At 38.6% G+C, this 19,359-nt stretch overlaps 1 protein-coding gene across 4 annotated transcripts in view; it reads left to right on the top strand.

The window, feature by feature from the left end:
* The first annotated feature begins 4,429 nt into the window (after positions 1–4,429).
* Positions 4,430–19,359, top strand: part of BLTP3B (bridge-like lipid transfer protein family member 3B) — a 61,551-nt gene continuing 46,621 nt past the window's right edge. The window contains exons 1-3 of one of the 4 annotated variants that reach the window (XM_026123138.2): positions 4,430–4,683; positions 11,858–12,004; positions 13,386–13,513. In XM_026123138.2, the coding sequence (XP_025978923.2) occupies positions 13,434–13,513 (80 nt within the window). In that variant the 5' untranslated portion in view covers positions 4,430–4,683; positions 11,858–12,004; positions 13,386–13,433. Of the gene's footprint in view, positions 4,684–11,857; positions 12,005–13,385; positions 13,514–19,004; positions 19,247–19,359 lie in introns of those variants that run through there. The other 3 variants (XM_026123150.2, XM_026123151.2, XM_026123144.2) reach the window with 3 other exon arrangements.

Raw genomic sequence — 19,359 nt, 5'->3', positions numbered from 1 at the left:
CGCCAGCGGAGAGCCGTTAAGGAGCCGTTAACGGGCGAGGGCGCATGAGCCGGACTCCTCCGTACGGAATTATACCTATTTCTGATAAAGTTTATTCCGCTGCGGGTCGGCACCAGGCTACCTCGTGGTTTTCTGAGGTGGTTAAGGGAAGCTGTTAGCGCCATGTAGGAAGCAAGAACATCCGGGAGAAAATGGGATTTGTGAAAATCACTCTACATGGAGATTAAGCAAGCAACACAAGCCTTTTCTGTATGAGAATTTTACGGAAGAGGGTGAAGACTATTTTTTAAATTACACCGTTATTGTTTTACTTTACTGTTCTTCTTGGATTGTTATAATTAAACTTTTATTCCAAGTGGTATAAAAAAGAGTGCTATTAATATTTTCTGTCATTGACCAGATTTTGTTTTAGTGAAATCTGTGCCAAATATGACATGCCTTTATGATGATTTTTGCTTTATTTATATGTTTTACTTACCATCACAAGCATCTTTGTTGTTATCCAGTAAAGTGGGAAAGGCATTACAGTCTGGTATCTTTTCATGTAATTGGCTTTCTTGGAAATATCAGCCCTTAAAAATAACTGTTGTTCTATATGATTACTCTTCATCCTAACAAATATCAAATGTCTTTCCATAAGCCAGGGTTTTCAGCAGAATGCATGACAATCTGCTTTTAGATCAATCCTGCTTATGTGCTTGTCAGAATCTTAATGATTTAATCCTTGCGCTAGCAGATACGTTCTCTGGCTCTTGAGGAGAGGTCACAGGAATTATCAGAAGCCTATTTTCCAGATCATGGGTTTCTGGATTCTTTTAAAAAGCACTCTAAAGTGTTGTTCATTTTCTTTCTATACCTGTCAATAGACAATGTAATAGTAAAATTTTGTTTTTGTAATTAAACCACTTGAAAACCCAAAAGATACAAACCACAATTGTAATAAATGTTTTAGGTATTCATGATGTTACAGTGAAACTCTTTATACATAAGCAAACAATATTACTCTTAAAATCATGTAATTGTTACTTTACTCTTTTGTTGACAATACAAAGTTCTTAGAAGAATAATGTAGAAATAAAAATTCGTTATAGCTACTGCTAGCTTTTCTCTTGTGAAATTAAACATGAAAAACAAAGAGAATATAACTTAATTAGGTACTTTTCATCTTCTAGATATCAGCTCCAGCTCTATGAGATATATGTTGCCATTTAATAAATTTTATTGAAATCAGAGTTAGTTTTGCTTCTTTTTAGGACCTACAGAACACCAGTGTCAGGCTCTTAACAGTTCCACTTAAATTTATATGCAGTGATTGATTACATATGAATACTTCAAATCTCTGGGAGATAAAGTTGATACATTTATTATCATTAGGGATAATGAATTAGGGAAACTCATGCATACGCACTGCGTGTTTGTTTATATGGGCACCTTCAGCTTTATATTACATGACACTTGTGATAATATGTTGTTGTTGTTGATAGAGTACCTAATACAGACAAAGTAACATGGCAAGGACATAAATACGACCTTCAAATGGCTCCATTGTAGCAAGCCATGGAGATTCAAGGGTGTGGGTAGGGACACAGAGGGCTGGGAGTGCCCTCAGGATGGTGATACCCTCCTCCGTGAGCCAACTAGGAGACCGGCTCTCTATCTTTGGGCAAATGGCAGTCCATGCTTATGTAACCCATCATGCTAGGCTTTGTCTTTGAACAATGCAAATGTGGCTGTGCTCTTCCTGCTGACCAGGACTGCTCTTTCTGAAGTGATCTCTGCTGAGCAGCAGTGGAACAATGGCAAAAATATATGTGATGGTCTACCAGTACAACCTCCCCTTCCTTCTCCTGTGATGCAGTGTTTCCTCAAAGGATGGAAAGTCACTTTGATAAAGCAAGAGCAAAGAGCCTTAGTTGCTAGACGAAAAAATCCTACAGAGTAATGTCTTTAAGTGCAAAGTGGTGAAGGCTAAACTACTCTTTCCTCCTCCTGGCTATCATGTTAAGGTGACAGCTGATGACACTCACAAGATTCTTCATAAATAGTTACCTTCCTCTGTTCAGAGCAGCAGTCAGTTTTTTGGACTTTGTATCAGGCATCATTTTCACTTATCAATGGTCTAATTAGCATGAACATGTTGGCAGACACTTATCCAATTACAAACATGGGACTGTGAGTTGGAAAATCAGTCCAAAGTCTTGATAAACATCATCTGGGGATATCCTGACGTTAACTAGTGTCAGGCTCTGAAAAGAAATACCAGATATTCTGCACCAAGGAAGGGATAAGATGAGGTCCTTATCACAAGGCTTTCTAACTCCTTTGGGGTGGTGGGTTGATTTGTGCATTTTCCTCCATTCAGTGTGCTTCAGGAGATGGGAGGGTGGGGGGTCATGATTCAGATCAACCCTGCCTGACAGGTATGTTCCTAGTTTTCAGTTCAGATGATCCTGTCAGTGAAAAGCCTCTGGGCTTTCTGTTTTCTGCCACACCTACCCTAACAAAACACTTGAAAGCGAACACACAGTGTGAGTCCTGTTTTCCCTGCCCCTCATACATATTTTCTCAGTGAGGAACTGATGCATCATTATGATGAACACTGTTTCTCAAAGAATTTGAAGTTACTGGTATGTAACATCTTTTTCTACTCGAGAAAATTGATCTTAAAATGGGAATAAAAAGGTTTGCTCCATATACAGCTCATTCCCACTTTATAAATCTCTTTAAAGAGTATAATGAGGTCAGTATTACACAACTGACTGATTCTTAAATGCCTGGAAAAATCAATCGAAAATGTCCATCTCCCCAGTGTATTTCTTCATCTATAGACACTGTTTCACATCTCTAACTTCTTTATAAAGGTCCTTGGGGTTTTGATTCATTGCATGTAAATTATAAATCTGTTACGCAGATGAGAAGCAAAGAAAATAGTATCTGATGTCTCATCTCTGCAGTTCTAGCTCTGCTTTCTTGATACATGGATGAATACATAGATGTACATCACATCTGAAAAACTTGCTAGTTTTACCATTGTTTTTAGTATTTTCTTTTTACAATATAAATATAACTATTTAGGGTATTTGGTTAGGCATCACTGAAACTCTTCAAGATACTTTTTGTGAATGAAGGAGCCCCAGAAAAGATTACTGGAGGAACAAAACTATTACAAGTAATTTAATTTTTAAATGATTTGGAAATTCTGGCACAGCTTGAGAAGCCATTCTCTTAAAATGAAAATAATCTGTAGGCTTTATACTTGCCACAGAGACCCACTGAAATGTAAGCACCTGGAGAAGAAGCTAGTTTCAAAAGTTGGAGGTTTGTATGATTGCTGGGAAATTCAGGCAAAATATTATATATATATAAAAAAATATATATAAAAAAACACATACACACATATACATATATAAAAATTTATAACCATATTATGGAAGTTTCTGTCAGCAAGCTTTTCTTCTTTTTATCTGGGCTTTTTTTCTTTTGTGTGGTGTTCCTGAAGCAGAAACTATCCTGGCTTTGTGCTGAGCCACGAATAGGCCCAGGAAAGGGAATTCAAGTGTTCAGGCAGGGTTCGCTGCTTGAACTGTTCCATCTTCCTCTGGAGGAATAGATGGCAGAAACCATTTTGTTGCTATTGCAGTTGTTTGGTGCATCATTTGGAAGGTTTTGGGATATTCCAGATTAAAAAAAAAATCCTAAGATTTATTTCTAAGGTGGAAATGAATATTGCATATAAAAGAAAGGTATAAAAAGGATAATTATCTCACTTGGTTAATTAAGATGAATGTAATACTGAATTGCATTCAATATTGAAATTGAATATTGATATAACAATATCAATATTGAATGAAATTGCATTAAATACTGGATATCCGTGAATGATCTGTGTGTGACTTGCAGTTCAGACACGTGGGAAGAGCATGGTGTGCAAGTATGCCGAGTATTAATGCATACAGGTAGCTAGGCATTTCACCCGGAGGAGTTCCTGCTGCGTGAGCATGCTAGAAGCCCATTTTTTGTTACACGATGCATTTGCACAGCATGTCATAATAGATTTTCAAGCAAAATAACAACCGGTATTGAGAAAGCTCTGGGGTCCATGATGGCGAAACGCACCAGGTCATCTGGGACACGCTGGGAGAGCGGAACGGCACGGGTGCAGGGCCGCGAGCGGGGGAAACGGAGGCCGGGCCCACGCTTCACAGCCAAGAAGGGACGAGGCCACAGGCCAAGGCCCCGGAGACCCTTTCAGGCTGTGTGAAGGCCACCAAGGCCAACGGGAGGAAAGACGACGCGCGCTGAGGTGAGGGCAGCAGAGGGAAGGCGGGAGGCGGCGGTGGCCGCTTTTGGGGAGGCGGCGGCGGCGGCGGCGCTCGGCTTCCCCCGTGCGGCCAGTCCCGCTCCCTGCGCTGGGCGGCGGCGCCGTCCCGCCCCGGCCCCCGCCCCCGGCTCCCGTCACTAGGTGATGGTGCAGCCAAGATGGCGGTGGGCGCCGAGTGAGGGTGAGCGGAGGCAGCGGCTCCGCTCTCGGCGGTCTCCCCGGCCCGGGCCCGCGGCGGCGGCGGCAGCGGGATGAGTCGGTTCCGCGGCGGCGGTGGCGGCGGCCGGTTGTCGTGAGGGGCGCGGGCGGGCAGGCATCATGGCGGGGATTATCAAGAAGCAGATCCTGAAGCATCTCTCCAGGTCAGCACGGCGCTGGGGCGCCCCTGCCCGGGGGCCAGCTGAGGCGGGGGGTTGGGAGGCTGCGGCTCTCCGCGCTGCTCCTCCGGCGGGGGGAGGCTCCCCGTCCCCGCGGCCTGGTGCGGGGCGGGGGGACCGGAATTCATTCAGTCCGCGGAGGGTGGAGCCGGGCCGCCTCCTCGGGGTGACTGTTTAGAGGCAGAGGGAGCGGGCGGCCGCTTCTGCGGGGCTGTCCTGGGGTGACAGGCTTAAAAATGGCCAGGAGCTCCCTCGCTCGACGCCGAGGGGAGCTTCCCCCCCACCCCCCAGCGGCCCCCAAGGCGAGAAGGGGGCTCGGTCTGCCTGGCGCAAAAGGGAGTCTCCGAGTGTGGCACGGCTGGGGTTTCGGTCGCGCCGCCGCCGGGCAGACGGTGCCCCCGCCGCCGCCCCCGCCCGGCGAATCGCGCCGTCCTCCCGCGGCCGCGGCGTGTGACGGGCGCGCGGGGCGAGCGCGGCGGCGTCCCCGGCGCGCGGCGACGCAACGGCCAGCGGCCGTTGACTGGGCGCCTCGCGGCGCCAACGGCTGCCTGGGCAAGGGGAGACCACGAGAAAGGAGGAAAGACGGGCGAAAAAAACAGCCTTCCTCATTAAAACTTAGGGGGAAAAAACCCTTCACAGTTCGTTTACGTTGTGCGGCAGCCTGAGCTCTCGCACGGTGCCAGGTGAGGGGCGCGCAAAGAGTTAAGGTAACGTCTGCATTTTCTGGGTAACTTTGATGCTATCTAATGTGCCTTACGGTAAAAATAAGTACTGCTGTAAAATGTCGTGGCTGTGAATCACCTGATACAAACCTGTGTTTGAAAGATTAAGAGCTGTTGAGAGTACACAATAGTGACACCTGATTAATACATTTTTTTTTAAAGCATTAGTTAAATCTCTTGCGTTTTGTAAAGACAGACTGAAGTACTTGCATATATGATCTGCCATAGTACCCCAGATTGTTGTTCTTCGGGATTTACTTGTATAATTAAAAAATGTAATCTGAAATGTTGGTCCCTTATTACCATGCTTATTTTTTTCAAAATGTTTTATTCTGATTCTATATGGTATTTCTGAAAGGCATTTATTTTCATCAGTACTAATAAATGGCTCAGAGAAAACCAAACAAAATAAATGACAGACTGTCATTTGACACATCTGTTGACAGCGTGCAGAGATAACAGAATTCTCATTTCAAACCCTTTGCTATCTGTCCCTTAAAGATTGGTAGTTACGACGTATGAAGCAACAGTAATATAATTTTTCTTTTCCACCTTTTTTGTGAGATTTTGTAGCTGGGAATGCTGGTACAGACATCTTGCTTTCACCTGAATATAACTGAGCACTCTGAGAACAGAAATGGAATACTAAGATGTTGTCTGCCTTGAGTCACTTTTTTAATAAGAAATATGCATGAAATCATGGACTTAATTGACGGTCTGACTGATACTGGTCACTTTCTATGAATTGACAGGGCTATTTAGGAAGCTTTATGAAAAGAGAAATGAGCTTCAGTTTCTGTGCTACAGGTTAAGGTCTATAATATGTCTAGTAACTGGGCAGGAGTAGCATCACCTGTTTTTATCTAGTTTTTTTAGATCAACAGCTGCATATATTAGAATTAACCACTTTTTAATGTTGATAAGTGTTTGCTTTCTTGTGATTTGTGATAATGCTTATTTGATAATGCTAGATTAATTGTTAAAAGTTTGGGGATTTAAAAAAAATTATGGTAATCACTCACAATCTGTGATTTGCAGTTTGAAATTCAGGCTTGTAAGCCATGCTATGTTTACATTAAGATAGTATTTTTGCTACCCAGAAAGTGGCCTGACTCTTGATTATGGGTGTTTTTAAACACATGATCAGAAACTATCTTTTCTCCCTGCAGAACTGGTGTTTTATTGATTGCAGAAGTAAGTTGATTTTACAGGAGATCAGAATTCAGGTGGCACAAGTACCTGTAAATCTGGCAATTTTTAAATGTCAGGGGTTTGTTTTTCGGCCCAAGTGATCTGTTCTTTATTTCTTGATTTCTTTTAATATGTGTTTTGTAAGAACTGTGGTTAAAGTGGTGTTTCACACACTATTTTATTTCAGTCTGGAGCCAAATACATAAGGAAGTTACTGCAATATTGAGAATGGTCAGGGGCACTTTCACTTTAGACTGTATTGCTGTTTTGGTTCCTGTTCTGCAATTCTCACAGTTCCTCTAGACTGATGCCTGTTTGCCATCTCCAGGAAAGCTGCTATCTGTGACAGGACTGAAATGTACTGGAGAAAGTCCACATATAATAAAGGCAGGGTGGAAAGAATTATCCAGTCATCTTGACTTACTTTCTTTTTTTGTTTCCTCTCTTTTTACTCCTTTTCTGGTAATTCCTCTTTAAAGAAAACCAAATATAGTTTGTACTTCAGAGAACGAATAGAAAATATGATCTTGTACCTTCAGTTATTCAGCATTCTTTAGCTATCTAGATGCCATATACAGAAAAGTAAGAGCATAATTTGTGTGATGAAGTAGTGTAGCTTTCATTTAACAGTTTGCAGTGCTTTTACACAGTGATATGTACACTAGTGTTGTGAAGGAAACTTATTCTGCATTTGTTAGCTAGGGAAAGCTTTCACTAAGGTAAAGTCTTTAAGGTATGAAAACACGAAGAAGAGGGAGACCCAAACTGCATTTTGGAATAGTTTTGGTACCTAAATTGCTGCACTTTTTTTTAACCTTTGTAAAACGCTTTTCTTATTGATGTATTACAGCTTAGAAACAATGAAGATATGTAGAGTTCATTTGTTCAGTTTGTAAAAATCTAAGTCTTGTGTTGGGGGGTGGTGATGAGTTTTTAGGGATTTTTTTCTTGCAGTCTTTTTAAAACTTTAAAAATACAAGGTGCATTCCTTATCTTCAACATATGTTGTTCTTCTCCAAGGCTATAGAAAAACATGGGGAGAAGGAAAGGGGGACACAAAATACATTTTTCTGATATTCTCGAGATTGTGGTGCTTGGGGTAGTATATGAAACTATATGGTGTTTGCTAAGTTGAAGAGATGAGTGTGGCTTTCAGAGGCTAGGTGCCTTGAATGGTGTATAGGTGTTTGTCAGCTCCTTACTTGGTGTTAGGTCCTTTTTTCACTAATGTGGATATTGAAGTGTCTTTGTTTCACAGTATAGCTGCCCTAAAATGAAACAATATACCTGAATAATGGCATTATCAATTACAAAGGTAGGAATAAGATACAGTGCCTAGGAGTGTTCTGTGTAGCGCTAGGATCATTTACTTGTATTGTTTCAGAATCTTCCTTAGTGATCTGAAGCGCATGTTGAATCTTCATGTGTGCAGTTGCATGGTTTCGTGAGTGAGAGATTTCTTGCTAAACAGCAGCTTTTCTTCCAAAATTTTCTGTGGACTGCTCTACTAGAATAAGCACAATACCCTTCTTAGTGTTACTTCTTTTTCTTTGGTTAGGCTTTGTAGACAAGTGAATAAAACTGTTTTCTACAGTAGTACTGTATATTGCACCATGTAAGACTGCAGTAGTGTACATACTGTGCATGTCCAAATTTGTGTCTATGTGGACTTGCTAAGTAGCCCTACTGAATATGATACTCTTCAGTTTATCAATGATAACATATACCTTCAACTTAAAAAATACATTTTTTTGTTTGAATTTTACTTTCTTTGCTATCTTCACAAAAGAAAAAACAGTAAGATGTTTAAAGATGTTTAGTATGGCAGACATCTGGACCATTTTCAGTTTGAGTGTAAAGCTGATGTTCTGCATAAACAGCTTTTAGACACTTCAACTCAAGCCTTCTTTGCTTTTGCTTCCCTGAAGCAGTAGTTGTAAAAATACTAACCTTTTATTAAAAGAAAATTGCAGTGTAGTTTGTGTGCCAAAATATTTTACTTTGTAATTGCAAAATTATTGTAAAATGCATATGAAAATCAGTTTTACAAAGAATAACATAAGAATTGTATTACAGCAGCACTGGATATCGAGAATCAGCAGATTTTTCTGTAGACAGTGGTATCACACACCTTCAGGTACCGCTTCACTGATACATGTCCTACCTAAATATTTGACCTGCATATCACACTTTTTGTATCAGTAGGTAGGTATATCTGTTGGTAAGGGATGTTCCTGTCTCAAGCAATTTAACGTGACTCCTTTTAGAATCTACCAGTGCAAAATAAGTTATTTCTGTGGTCAGAATGGACTAGTTTCTTCTTGTAACTAACCAAAGTCTGGATGACCTTTAAAACTTCCAGCCTCTACTTGTACCAAAAGAAGCGGGATTTTTGCTTATTTTCTCATTTTTGTGTATCCTACTTCTGTGTCATTTTAGTTTTGTGAAAGTTATCCAAATCTAATAGTTCTGGAAATACAGCCAAAGATGACAAATGTGGGCAATTTTCCTAGAGTAAGCATAAACAGGTTCTGTACTTGTACTGAACTTTTTACAGGATGTATTCTCCATGACTGACTTTATGGGCTTGTGCAGTATGCAAGAAATTTCAAAACACAATGTAGGTGGAATAATAAATGCTCATGGAAGTGCGTTAGCATAACTGAGTTTATTGTAAACAAATGCTGCACCTAGTGAAAGAATGAGTGAAAAAGAATAGGTCAGGTGGTAAAGCAGAAATACTTAAGACTGCAGAGGGAAAGGAGGAGAAAGAACACCGTAAAGTTTGATTATAGTCCTGTATTTCTTAACTTTCCTCATGTTTTAAATTCAGTACTTCTTGCATTTACATGGAGATGTCATGCTAACAATTTCATCAGTGTGAATGTGCTGGTAGTATTCTGATAAGCATTAAGAAATCAATAGATGTTTTTCAGCCAAAATGGAAAGCTTTCACTTCTTTGTATTTCTATCAGTAGTTTCACACGTTTTGATTGCATTTTAGACTTTTGTAGCAGAGCATCTGCCAAAAACCCAAGCTGAAATTACTGAGATGCTTTACTTAGTGTTTTATAAAGGTATTTTAGAAATAAAACAGCAATCATATGTTTGCTGGTAGAATTCTTGATCATTACATTCGTTGCTATTAATAATCTTTTAATATATCTGTAAAATCTTGTAAGTGGCTTTCCAGAAAGACCTCTTAAGATTCTAGTAGCATTTGGGTTAATGAAATAAACTCACAGGATTTTACTTTTAGGTTGGTTTATGTTATTTTTGCCCCCCACCCCCTTTTTAATGTATTACAAGTCTGAATGCTGATTCTGCAGAAATCTTATATGTACACTTAAGTTCTCTTGGAGTTTTGTAATGAAGTCAGACAAGTTTTGTGTATGCGTGTGATAAATTAACCACTAGGATTTTAGTCATATAGTATGGGGTCATTTGCTTTGAAGCATCTCTCATGATAGTTTTATTGGGACGTAAGTTCCAGAATGAAAATGATATTGAAGATTACTTCCTATACAGGTAGCTTTGTGCAAAGAATTCTCAGGAAGAAAGTCTATCTAAGTAAAACCTGGGAGGAATAAAACTGTGTCTTATGTTTAAATGATTATGGAATGAATAAAAATGTCAAATTTCAGAAAATATAATTGTGGGTTGTATTTCACAGTGAAGAGATATAAAAGTATGTATTAAATAACTCATAATAAGAGGGATTTTTTTTAAAAGTATTTAATTTCTGTTTTCTTGTACAAGCAGACTGGGCAAAGGAAATCAGATAATTTCTGATGAAATATTATCAGAATTCTAAAGGCTTATAGAAAGTGATTTGTTTCACAGATTTTTGTCAAATCACGAGGGAAAAATTGCTAGCAAGTAATCACATTGTGGATGCCTGGTGGTTGCTGGGGACCCCAAGGTTTTTGATCTGTAACTCCAACAGTAATTCTTTTATGCACCTGGTAATCCTGTGGATCTGGTGCTAACTAGAGTTCAGATCTCTTCATTTGACGATGAAATGTTATCTTTTTGTAAGAAGAAACAGAAGAGGAACATAAGAAGTGTAAGAGCTCCAACTTGGGCTGAGGCTTTCAGTACTTCCAGGCTTCCTGGTGTGGAAGTGAGACTTGTTGTGTGAAGCAGGTCCTGGCACAAATTTTGTGGCAGTCCTGCCGTGCAGCTTGAGAATACAAGAGCTTTTATCTTCTCAGACCACTTGGCTTCTTCTGTTATTTGACTCCTGAGAAAGCAGCCTTGGGAGCCAGCTACCCAGAGGAATCTGGAATTTACATGGTTGCTTGCTTCTGGAACAGTTTTGGTGTTGTAGCTGCTCCATGGCTGGGGATCTGAAGAACTTAGAAAAATAATCATCTGTGACTAGGCATCTGTAATTCAGATCTGTGATAAACCTCTTAAATGTATCCTAACAAAATGCCTACAAGGGCACTATCCAAATGCTAGGATTTTGTTGTACCCAACAGGCTAAAAGAGTGGGAATTAATTATATTTAGGCTGAGTCCTCTTTTCAAAGTAGGGATGTTTAACAAAGTTTTTTTTATTAATTTTTTTATTTATTTTAAAATTATCACAAGGTTTGCTAATTTAAATGTTCTATTTCTTTAATTTTTGAGATGTTTAATGTCCTAAACTTTTATCATGCAAAATCAGACCATTAAAAATGTGCAGGTCTTTTAGCACTGCCAAAAATATAACAACAAATCCGAGAAATCGTATCCCCTTACCTCTGTAGAGTCCTGTATCTTTAGCGTGACTTCTAAACAGGTGTGGTTGAGACACTGAATGGGAACAAATAATGTAGGTTGAGAAATCTCAGGCTAGGCAAGACAGAAGTTACATGCTGTTTAAAATTATGCTAAGAGCCTCTTATGCTGCCTCTCGGGGATATCTTCCTTTTCACATTCAAAATATACTTCCTGAGTATCTCTGAAACCGCTTAGAGTTAGCTAGATTCTGTAGGCTTTTTCTGCATGATTGAAACTTTCTGTATAAGCTGTTCATGTAAATACAGTTGCGGTATTAGGATCAGACAGCAATAGATATTCTCATGGGACTCTACCATTTCACACAGATTTATTTCCTTTTTATTAATATAATGTTAAAAAGTATAACAAGCTGTTGTAACTGCAGTTGTCTTTAGCTAAAATTCTCTTACATTATTGTATCACTCCTTTTTCCCTTTGAACTTGATCCCTTGTGTGTCCCCTGTGTCCCATTCCCTGCAGCGGTCCCTGCTGGCTGTGGTGGAGATTGGTTTGCTGTGAATATCCTTACTACCAAAATGAGTACCAGAAGCTTCTCAGAAACCGTGGCAACTGACCACTTGCTTTCACCAGGAATAGGGGCCTTTTGTCTGAATACCTTGCCCTCAGGTAACTTCCCCTCTCCCACCCTTGTAGATTAACTGTAAGAGGTGGTATGCATTTATACAAATTTGGGACTGAAATGAGATCTATAAACTGTTACTTGGGTGTTTTCTCTCTCTTTCCTTTGTTTTTGTAACTTGTAATTCAGCAGAAAGTAAATGCTTGCTATTCATTTTTTTTTAATGCTAAATTAAATTTGCAACACTGGTTTCTAAAGTAAACCAACAATCCACGTTATAAACATAGCTTGTATGCGTAATTTCTGAATGTAATCTTTTAGGTGCTTTCCCATACCTTCAAGTATTTGATATTTGTTATTTATCTTTTTTTTACTTGTTTAATTCCTTTGTGTATCTTAACGTTTGCTATCTCTGTATTGATAGGTATTTGAAGCACCAGTTAGTTCTTCAGCTAGTTTACATGACGGAATAGCTGGTTACTTGACCTTTTAGAAAAATTAAAGTAGACTTAACACTTAAATGTAATGTCTTACTGAAAAAAATCTCATTTTGTTGCAAAATCTGATCAGTTAGCATTAATAAGATATCTGCTAATGTCACATAAATAAATGATGCAGTTTCCAAAAAGCAGATATAGTGTCATCCTTTTGCACTGCACCTTTATTTCTTAATTTAAATTTATAAATTTATTTAGCATTGAATGACTTTTCCTTGCATTAGCTACAAGATGTTGTATTTTGAGTGGAATGTAATAGTTCTCGAGTACAAGCCAGTTCTCAAAATGTGATTCTTAAAATTCAGTCTCTTTATTTGTGCTACCTGCAATACAGATACTTGCATATACCTTGCCAGATCTGTTTTAGTATGTTAGGAATTTGATCTTTTCTTCTGCTCAACATAAACGTTAACCTCTGTCATGTATAGGATTGTCATGTTTTAGAACAGCTTTTATTTATTGGTCAATTCTGTGCTTGTGTAAGTGGTACATGAAAAGACTTGTGGAACAGAGAAGCTAATGTTGGTTCATGTGAAGTTTTATCATAAATAAAACAGGCATTTACTGAGCAATGTTTTACTTACAAGATGATTACTATTCGTGCAATGTATGCTTCTTGTTTTTGTGCATTGCCTGGCTATATCTGAGCAGATCTGCCTCATGACATATAATTAGATAATAGCCGTTGATATCAGTAGCTATTTCTCTTGGGTCTGCTTGTACCCAGAGAAGAACTAGTACAGTTTTTCCAAATAGAAAGTAATTCTATAATAATACATATGGGAAAGTAATTTATTAGGAGGGAAATTTATATACAGTAAAGTTAAGAGAGTTGGTAGGAATGTCCATATTTGAGAAAGTATGGGATGGGATTTTGAGTTAATGGATGAGCATATTAAGTGAGAAGAACTGGGATTTACTTTGCCTTTAGGAAGTCAGCTGGAGTAGGAGTCCACACTGAAGTCCCTTATGGGCAGTGATGAAATGGAAGCAACTATTTGGAAAACATCAGCAAAGCAGACATACCATTCAGGCACTCCGCCTCATAGGATGGGAGAGGTAAGGGAGATTGCATAACATTGTACCAGACACCTTACAGAAGTATGGGGTGGTTGTTGGGTCAGGGTCCTAATTGGTGATTTGCTTGACAGGGGAAAAAGGAAGATCCAGTTTTGGACTATGATAGATTGCAATGCCTGATGAGTATTAGGTAATTCAGGTCCTGTAGCCTGAGATGTCCCACTTGAGCTATACGGGTGTAAGTAGTGTCATGGTCTTGTCTGGTGTGCTGTGACCCATGGCCAGCTGAGAGCAGTAGATCTAGGCTGGGCATTCAGATATGGGAATGCCCTGTCCTGCTCCAGAGGGCTTATGAGCATCTTCACAAGGTAGTGTGCAGCAAATCATGTTGGGTCTCACCACGCTGGGCATCAAGTGAGTCATTCAGGGTTTTGTACTCGGCCACCAAATACACACCCGGCAATTCTTCAGAAGTTCAAAGTTTAATTAAATAGAGCACGAGGCATACTTTTGATATGACCACATCATGCATGATTAAAGGGGTTAGCCCCATCTTCTGCACGCCTTGATGTCAGAGGGAAGAAGGTGCCAGTCTGGTATCACAGACAGTGAGGGGTGTTCTTGAAAACTGTTACATGCAGCTGCTGCTATTGGTGTTGCTGTCCCTGAGTCTCCTGTGATTCTCCATAGCTTGTAGCATTAGGGCATGGTAGCCCCTGCAGTTTATATACTGCTAGGGACCACCTGGAAGGAAAGGCATGTGGTAATCCTTGCTGGACACAATGTTGCTGATACAATTGACCTCTGGGTAAAGTCTGGAGGATGGCCTCTGACTGCCGCAATTTTGCCCATCCCAGGTTTGGGTACTGGTTATTCAGTGGCTGCTAACAGTCACGATGGTGAGATTTTTACAGTGCTATGACATGTTCTTTTCCTGATGTAGATTGTGAGGGTGCCACTGTTTGTGGGTTTTCTTTTAGTCCAGAAATATTAAAATTTATCTTCACAAATGTATCTTCTACCTAATGTATTGTGCATATTCTTACCTTCAATAAAGAACTCGAAGTGTTTATGTGTCTGAAAGTATGTCTGGTTAATCCTACTGTGTTGTAGCAAAAAAAAAAAGTATTATTTTACAAATCCTGCCATGTGAATGCATTAATTCTTTTTAAATTCTGTTAAGCTTTTCATCTTGGTACTGTATTTTATCCTGGTGTTCCATGGTCCTTTAAGTGTTGTTTAATGAGTGTTTCCTTCTAATGGTTTTAAATATGTTCCCTCTTAGTTTCATGTATGTATTTGTTTTTACATAGGATAAATGAGCACCCAGTCAGCTTTGATGCATTGCTCATTACTTTGTCATTAATGTTTCTTTTTATCCTCTACATTTCTAAATTAGTTTTAATATTTTCAGAAATGGATATAATATCCAAGATGAGGGCATGCTGTCATACTTTATGATGACATTTAGTACTACTTTCTATTCATTTTTATATAAAGTAGTACTTTCACTTTTTTGTATCCCAGACAGCTTTTTGTCAAATTGTATCTTCTAGTTTTATTTCCTAAAAATGTATGTTTTACTTAGAACCCCGTAATTTTTATGAATTATTTCTTCAAGTGTCCAGTACCTTATATTGCCACCAGTACCTTGTATTGCCAGTGAGTCAACTGCTGTTGCAAAGCCATTAGCTAGTGTCTTAGGTTCCTCAGAAGGTCAGTTTACTTTAATGTTAGTGTCAACTTTTGCATGTCTTAACTTGGTCTGTGGAGCTAAAATTCATCTACTCCAAATCTTACATAAACCATAGTTAATGGCTTCATGCTAGGTGAAATACTATTTTAATACACTGCATTAAAACTAGAACATTCCTAAGAAAGCTAGGATTCATTCAAAGGCTTCTCTTACTCCACAGTTCACCACCTTTTTTTTGTAGCATTACTAAATATATTCAAATGTCTTTAGATTTTTACATATCCTTTTGACATACTAGATACTGTCGCTCTTGTGGTCTCCTGACCAGTATCTAATAATGTAGAGCCTGTATTACATGGTTAATTTTTGCAGCGCCTTTTGTGATGGATGTCTTGGTAACATTTTTTAAAGAACCGAGAAATGATATCATCTGGCTAATTATAATCTTGTTTCATATGTTTGAAGGATTAAAATAGACAGAAATTGCATTTGTTTGTCCCTGGTTCATCACTTTCATACAAGCTTCTCATTGTTCTCATTCAATACAGGTGAATCACTTGTTGCATCTATAAAGTCTGTCTTCTTCAGATAAAACCTTTGCTTAATGTCAGTGAAATCTTTTTAATCCTGTGCGACTGTTTTAAATCTGTCCTATCCTTTGTCTTCTCTCCTTTCATGCTTGAATCAAAAAGGCAATGCTATTCAGAGCTTTTCTGAATGTCGTTATGCTTAATGTTATTGGTATGTAGAGTTGTTTTTGTCCTAGGGAGTTGTCTTTTCTCCTTCTGGACTTGCTGCCATCTAAATGGATGTAAGCACCTTTGTACTTTGGGCTTAACTGTTGATGTGCTGTTATTGTGAAAACTATAGCAATGGTCCTGAACTCAGTATTTGCAGGTGAAATTCATGAGAGACTTTGTTGCTTCTGGGTACAGGAAATAAACACAGAGAGGAAATTATTATGTTGCTTGTAGCATATTATTTGTTGGGGTTTTTTTTTTCTTTTTTTCCGCTTGGTTTTGGCTTAGTGAAAGGTGGGAGGAGCACTGATTTGGGAATTTCTCAGATCAGGTCAGCTGTTAAAAATCAGGTTTAATTTGTGGTATTACACTAGATGAGAGGACTCACTCATAGCAGTAGACACTCTGGTGATCCCAATATTTTTTTTTCTATGACAGATTTGATGAATGGTTAGTTCTGCCCTGCTTCAGTTTAAATGTGAAATCTTAAAATTCCAAGTGATACAATAAGCAGAATGATACTAGGCCTCCTTCCCTCTGTTACCTAGAATTGTGGAAACATATATCTTCCTCAAAAGTACAATTAAGAAATGAGATTGTGTTTCTTGCTTCAGAAATTGTATGGAATTCCTTAGTGATCTAATAACTTGGTTCAGTCAGATGAAATTGGAAAAATAGTCATCTTTCTTTTCCATTCCTGCTATTTTATTATTGTCACAGTTGCCAGTTCTTGTTAGGACATACTGTCCTTTTCCAGAGCCTGTTTGTTTGAACCATTCCTGATTTTAAAGAGTTCTAGTTCATAACATGGAGATAAGCAAAAAAATTGGTACATCTCAGATTTAATATTGTCTATCATGATTAGAGCATATACATAGGAACAGCTCATTGAAGGAACTTTACTTAAAAAGGGGTGGAGGGATAGGGTAGTACCAGTAGAATAGATTATATATTCAGTAGATGTGCAAAACATCGGAGAATCCTGTTTGAAATTTGATCCAGACTCTAATTATTTCTATATTAAATCCAGAGGTTGGAGTTTCAGCTGAACTTGACAAGGCATCTGGTATTCTCTTCAGACCTTTGTGGAACAGTAATCTAAACTTCATGTGATCTGTGGCATTCATTTTATAAAGCGTAGGCTTGTGCTCTCAGAGTTTTCTCTTCTGTTCTCTCTGTTTTCTCTGATTTTTCATTTTGACTGTTGAGCACTGTGGAGAACTCTGTTCAGAGCTCCAAGCCTGTGTTGTCACAAACAAAACTCTAGATGATGCATCTTCTGTGTCAATTTTTAGTTCTTTTAAATACATCTCTGGATACTATTAATTCCAGTCCTAACAAAATATGATTGTAACTTATTGCACCACATATGACTCCTGCTACTGTGCTGTAATTGTGCAATCTTTCGTACTTTTCACTAACAACTTAATAAGTACTCTGTATATGAAAACTGAACCATCTACCCGCATAATAATATTTAACATATATGTGTGTGCATGTGCGCATGTGTGTACATATATATACACACATACATACATATGTGTGTATACACACGTGTACACACACACACACACACACGTACACCCACTCCCAAGGGAGCTAGGTCAAGTTGTTTGTGGTATGGATAACTTCCTATTGCCCGATACTTGGATTTAAAGTCTCAAATATCTTATAGCATTAATCTAGCTTGTAGAATTGAATATTAAACTAAATTGAAATTGACATTACAGATACAGTAATTCAAACCTCAGAATATATGCTTAGAGAAAGGAAGGGTGGTTTGTAGAATTTAATGCTTTAGTTTTGTGAAATTGAAACTAAATCAATGAAAACATTTTTGCTAGGAATATCTTGTGGTATTAGCAGACCAAATATGTGCAGTCTCAGTACAGTGATGTTTAACTGCAACAGCATAACAACATGACAGAAAGCCTTGGTGAACTCAGTTATGCCCTTTATTTTATTTCTGTTCCTCTTGCTCTTCCTTTTCACTTTCTCTATTCTTCTTTATTTGATTTTTGTACTAAGTTATAGGTATTAACACTCAGTTTGTTCCCTAGAAAAGGAACATTGGCCAGGAGTTCATGGGATGTTGTAAAGGGAAATGGCCCTATTCTGTAGGCCTCTGCTCCTAGTTTGACACAGTTTTTAAGGAGTAACCAACTCAGTCTAAGGAATGAAAGCTAGAGTGAAAAACAAGTTACGTATGTTTGTGTGTGGGGAAGGTATTTGCATGTACCAAGTCAGAGATGAGAATGTATGCACATGATGAAGCTCGCTACATTCTTAATTCCAAATAATAATATGGAGACCTCTTATTAGAAATAGAGAATTTTAAATGGTTTTCCATGTAATATGTTTACTATATCAAATATGATCAAAGATTTCAAATTACTATATACTTAGAATAACAAGATTTTTCACTAGCCTCATGAGAAGTACCTCTCTACTTCACATAAAAATGGTGTAAGAAATAGCAAGTTCTGAAAGTTCAAGCAATTGAGCATTCCACGTCCAAGGGATATAATGGCTCTGTAGATACAGAGAAAATTTGCCAGCCTCAAAAGGCCTAATGGCTCCTTTTTAAACTTTGACTGACAATAAATATTTGAAAATATCATCAAGGCATTGTTAACACCAGAGTTTATTTTAGAAAAATATTAAAATGTGATTTAACAATAAAATTAAAAAGTAATATTATTTAATATTAAATTCCAGATTTTATCTAGGTAACAATTTTCTCAGTGATGGTTATGACAACTCATAGCAAGTTCAGTGCTGAATTAGAGGCACATCAACCTGGCTGTGGCACACATTCTCCCTGAGTCTCTGTTGACTGAATACAAAGCAGAAAGAAAAGTCAAAGCAGCGTGGCTTGGTGGAGCATGTCCTGATTGGATGTACCATGGGGTACTAGAAAAATACAGTATGGAGAGATGTATTATCCTAAGGGTATTTTTGGAATTCAAAATGCCGTTCTTTTTGTCCTTTGGCTTATCTTTTAATTTTGTCCATGAAGTTCTGAATTCTGTAAAATTCCATGGCTTTTGTCTCACTCCCAGACTAACTGGTACAATCACATTCTGTTTTGCAGGTATTTGCCTATATAGGCTGACTTCTAATTTTTTATGGAAGTTAGAGGCCACCACGTAAAACTAAGGGGTTTTCCTTAGTTATTTGAGGTTGTATGAAACAGTACTAAAGTGATGAAAATATCTGAGAGAGAAACAAAACAAGTGCATTCTACAGAACTGAGTCTACAAGAAGCAGGGAATTAGCAGAGGAGCTTGAAATGTCTTGACATCCTCTGGGGAAAATTGGCTCTGGACGAAGCAGGTGAAAGACGTTGTGTGGTTGTCACATATTATGAAGTTACTGTGGGTTTTGGAAAAATGCCACTGTCTTCCCCAGTATCCCCGTATCAACCACATTCCCCCTGTGGAAGTGGA

Source organism: Dromaius novaehollandiae, chromosome 1 (assembly GCF_036370855.1).
Source record: "Dromaius novaehollandiae isolate bDroNov1 chromosome 1, bDroNov1.hap1, whole genome shotgun sequence".
Classification (NCBI taxonomy): Eukaryota; Metazoa; Chordata; class Aves; order Casuariiformes; family Dromaiidae; genus Dromaius; species Dromaius novaehollandiae.
The sequence above is the reverse complement of the archived record's forward strand: the minus strand, read 5'-3'. Positions and strand labels throughout refer to the sequence as shown.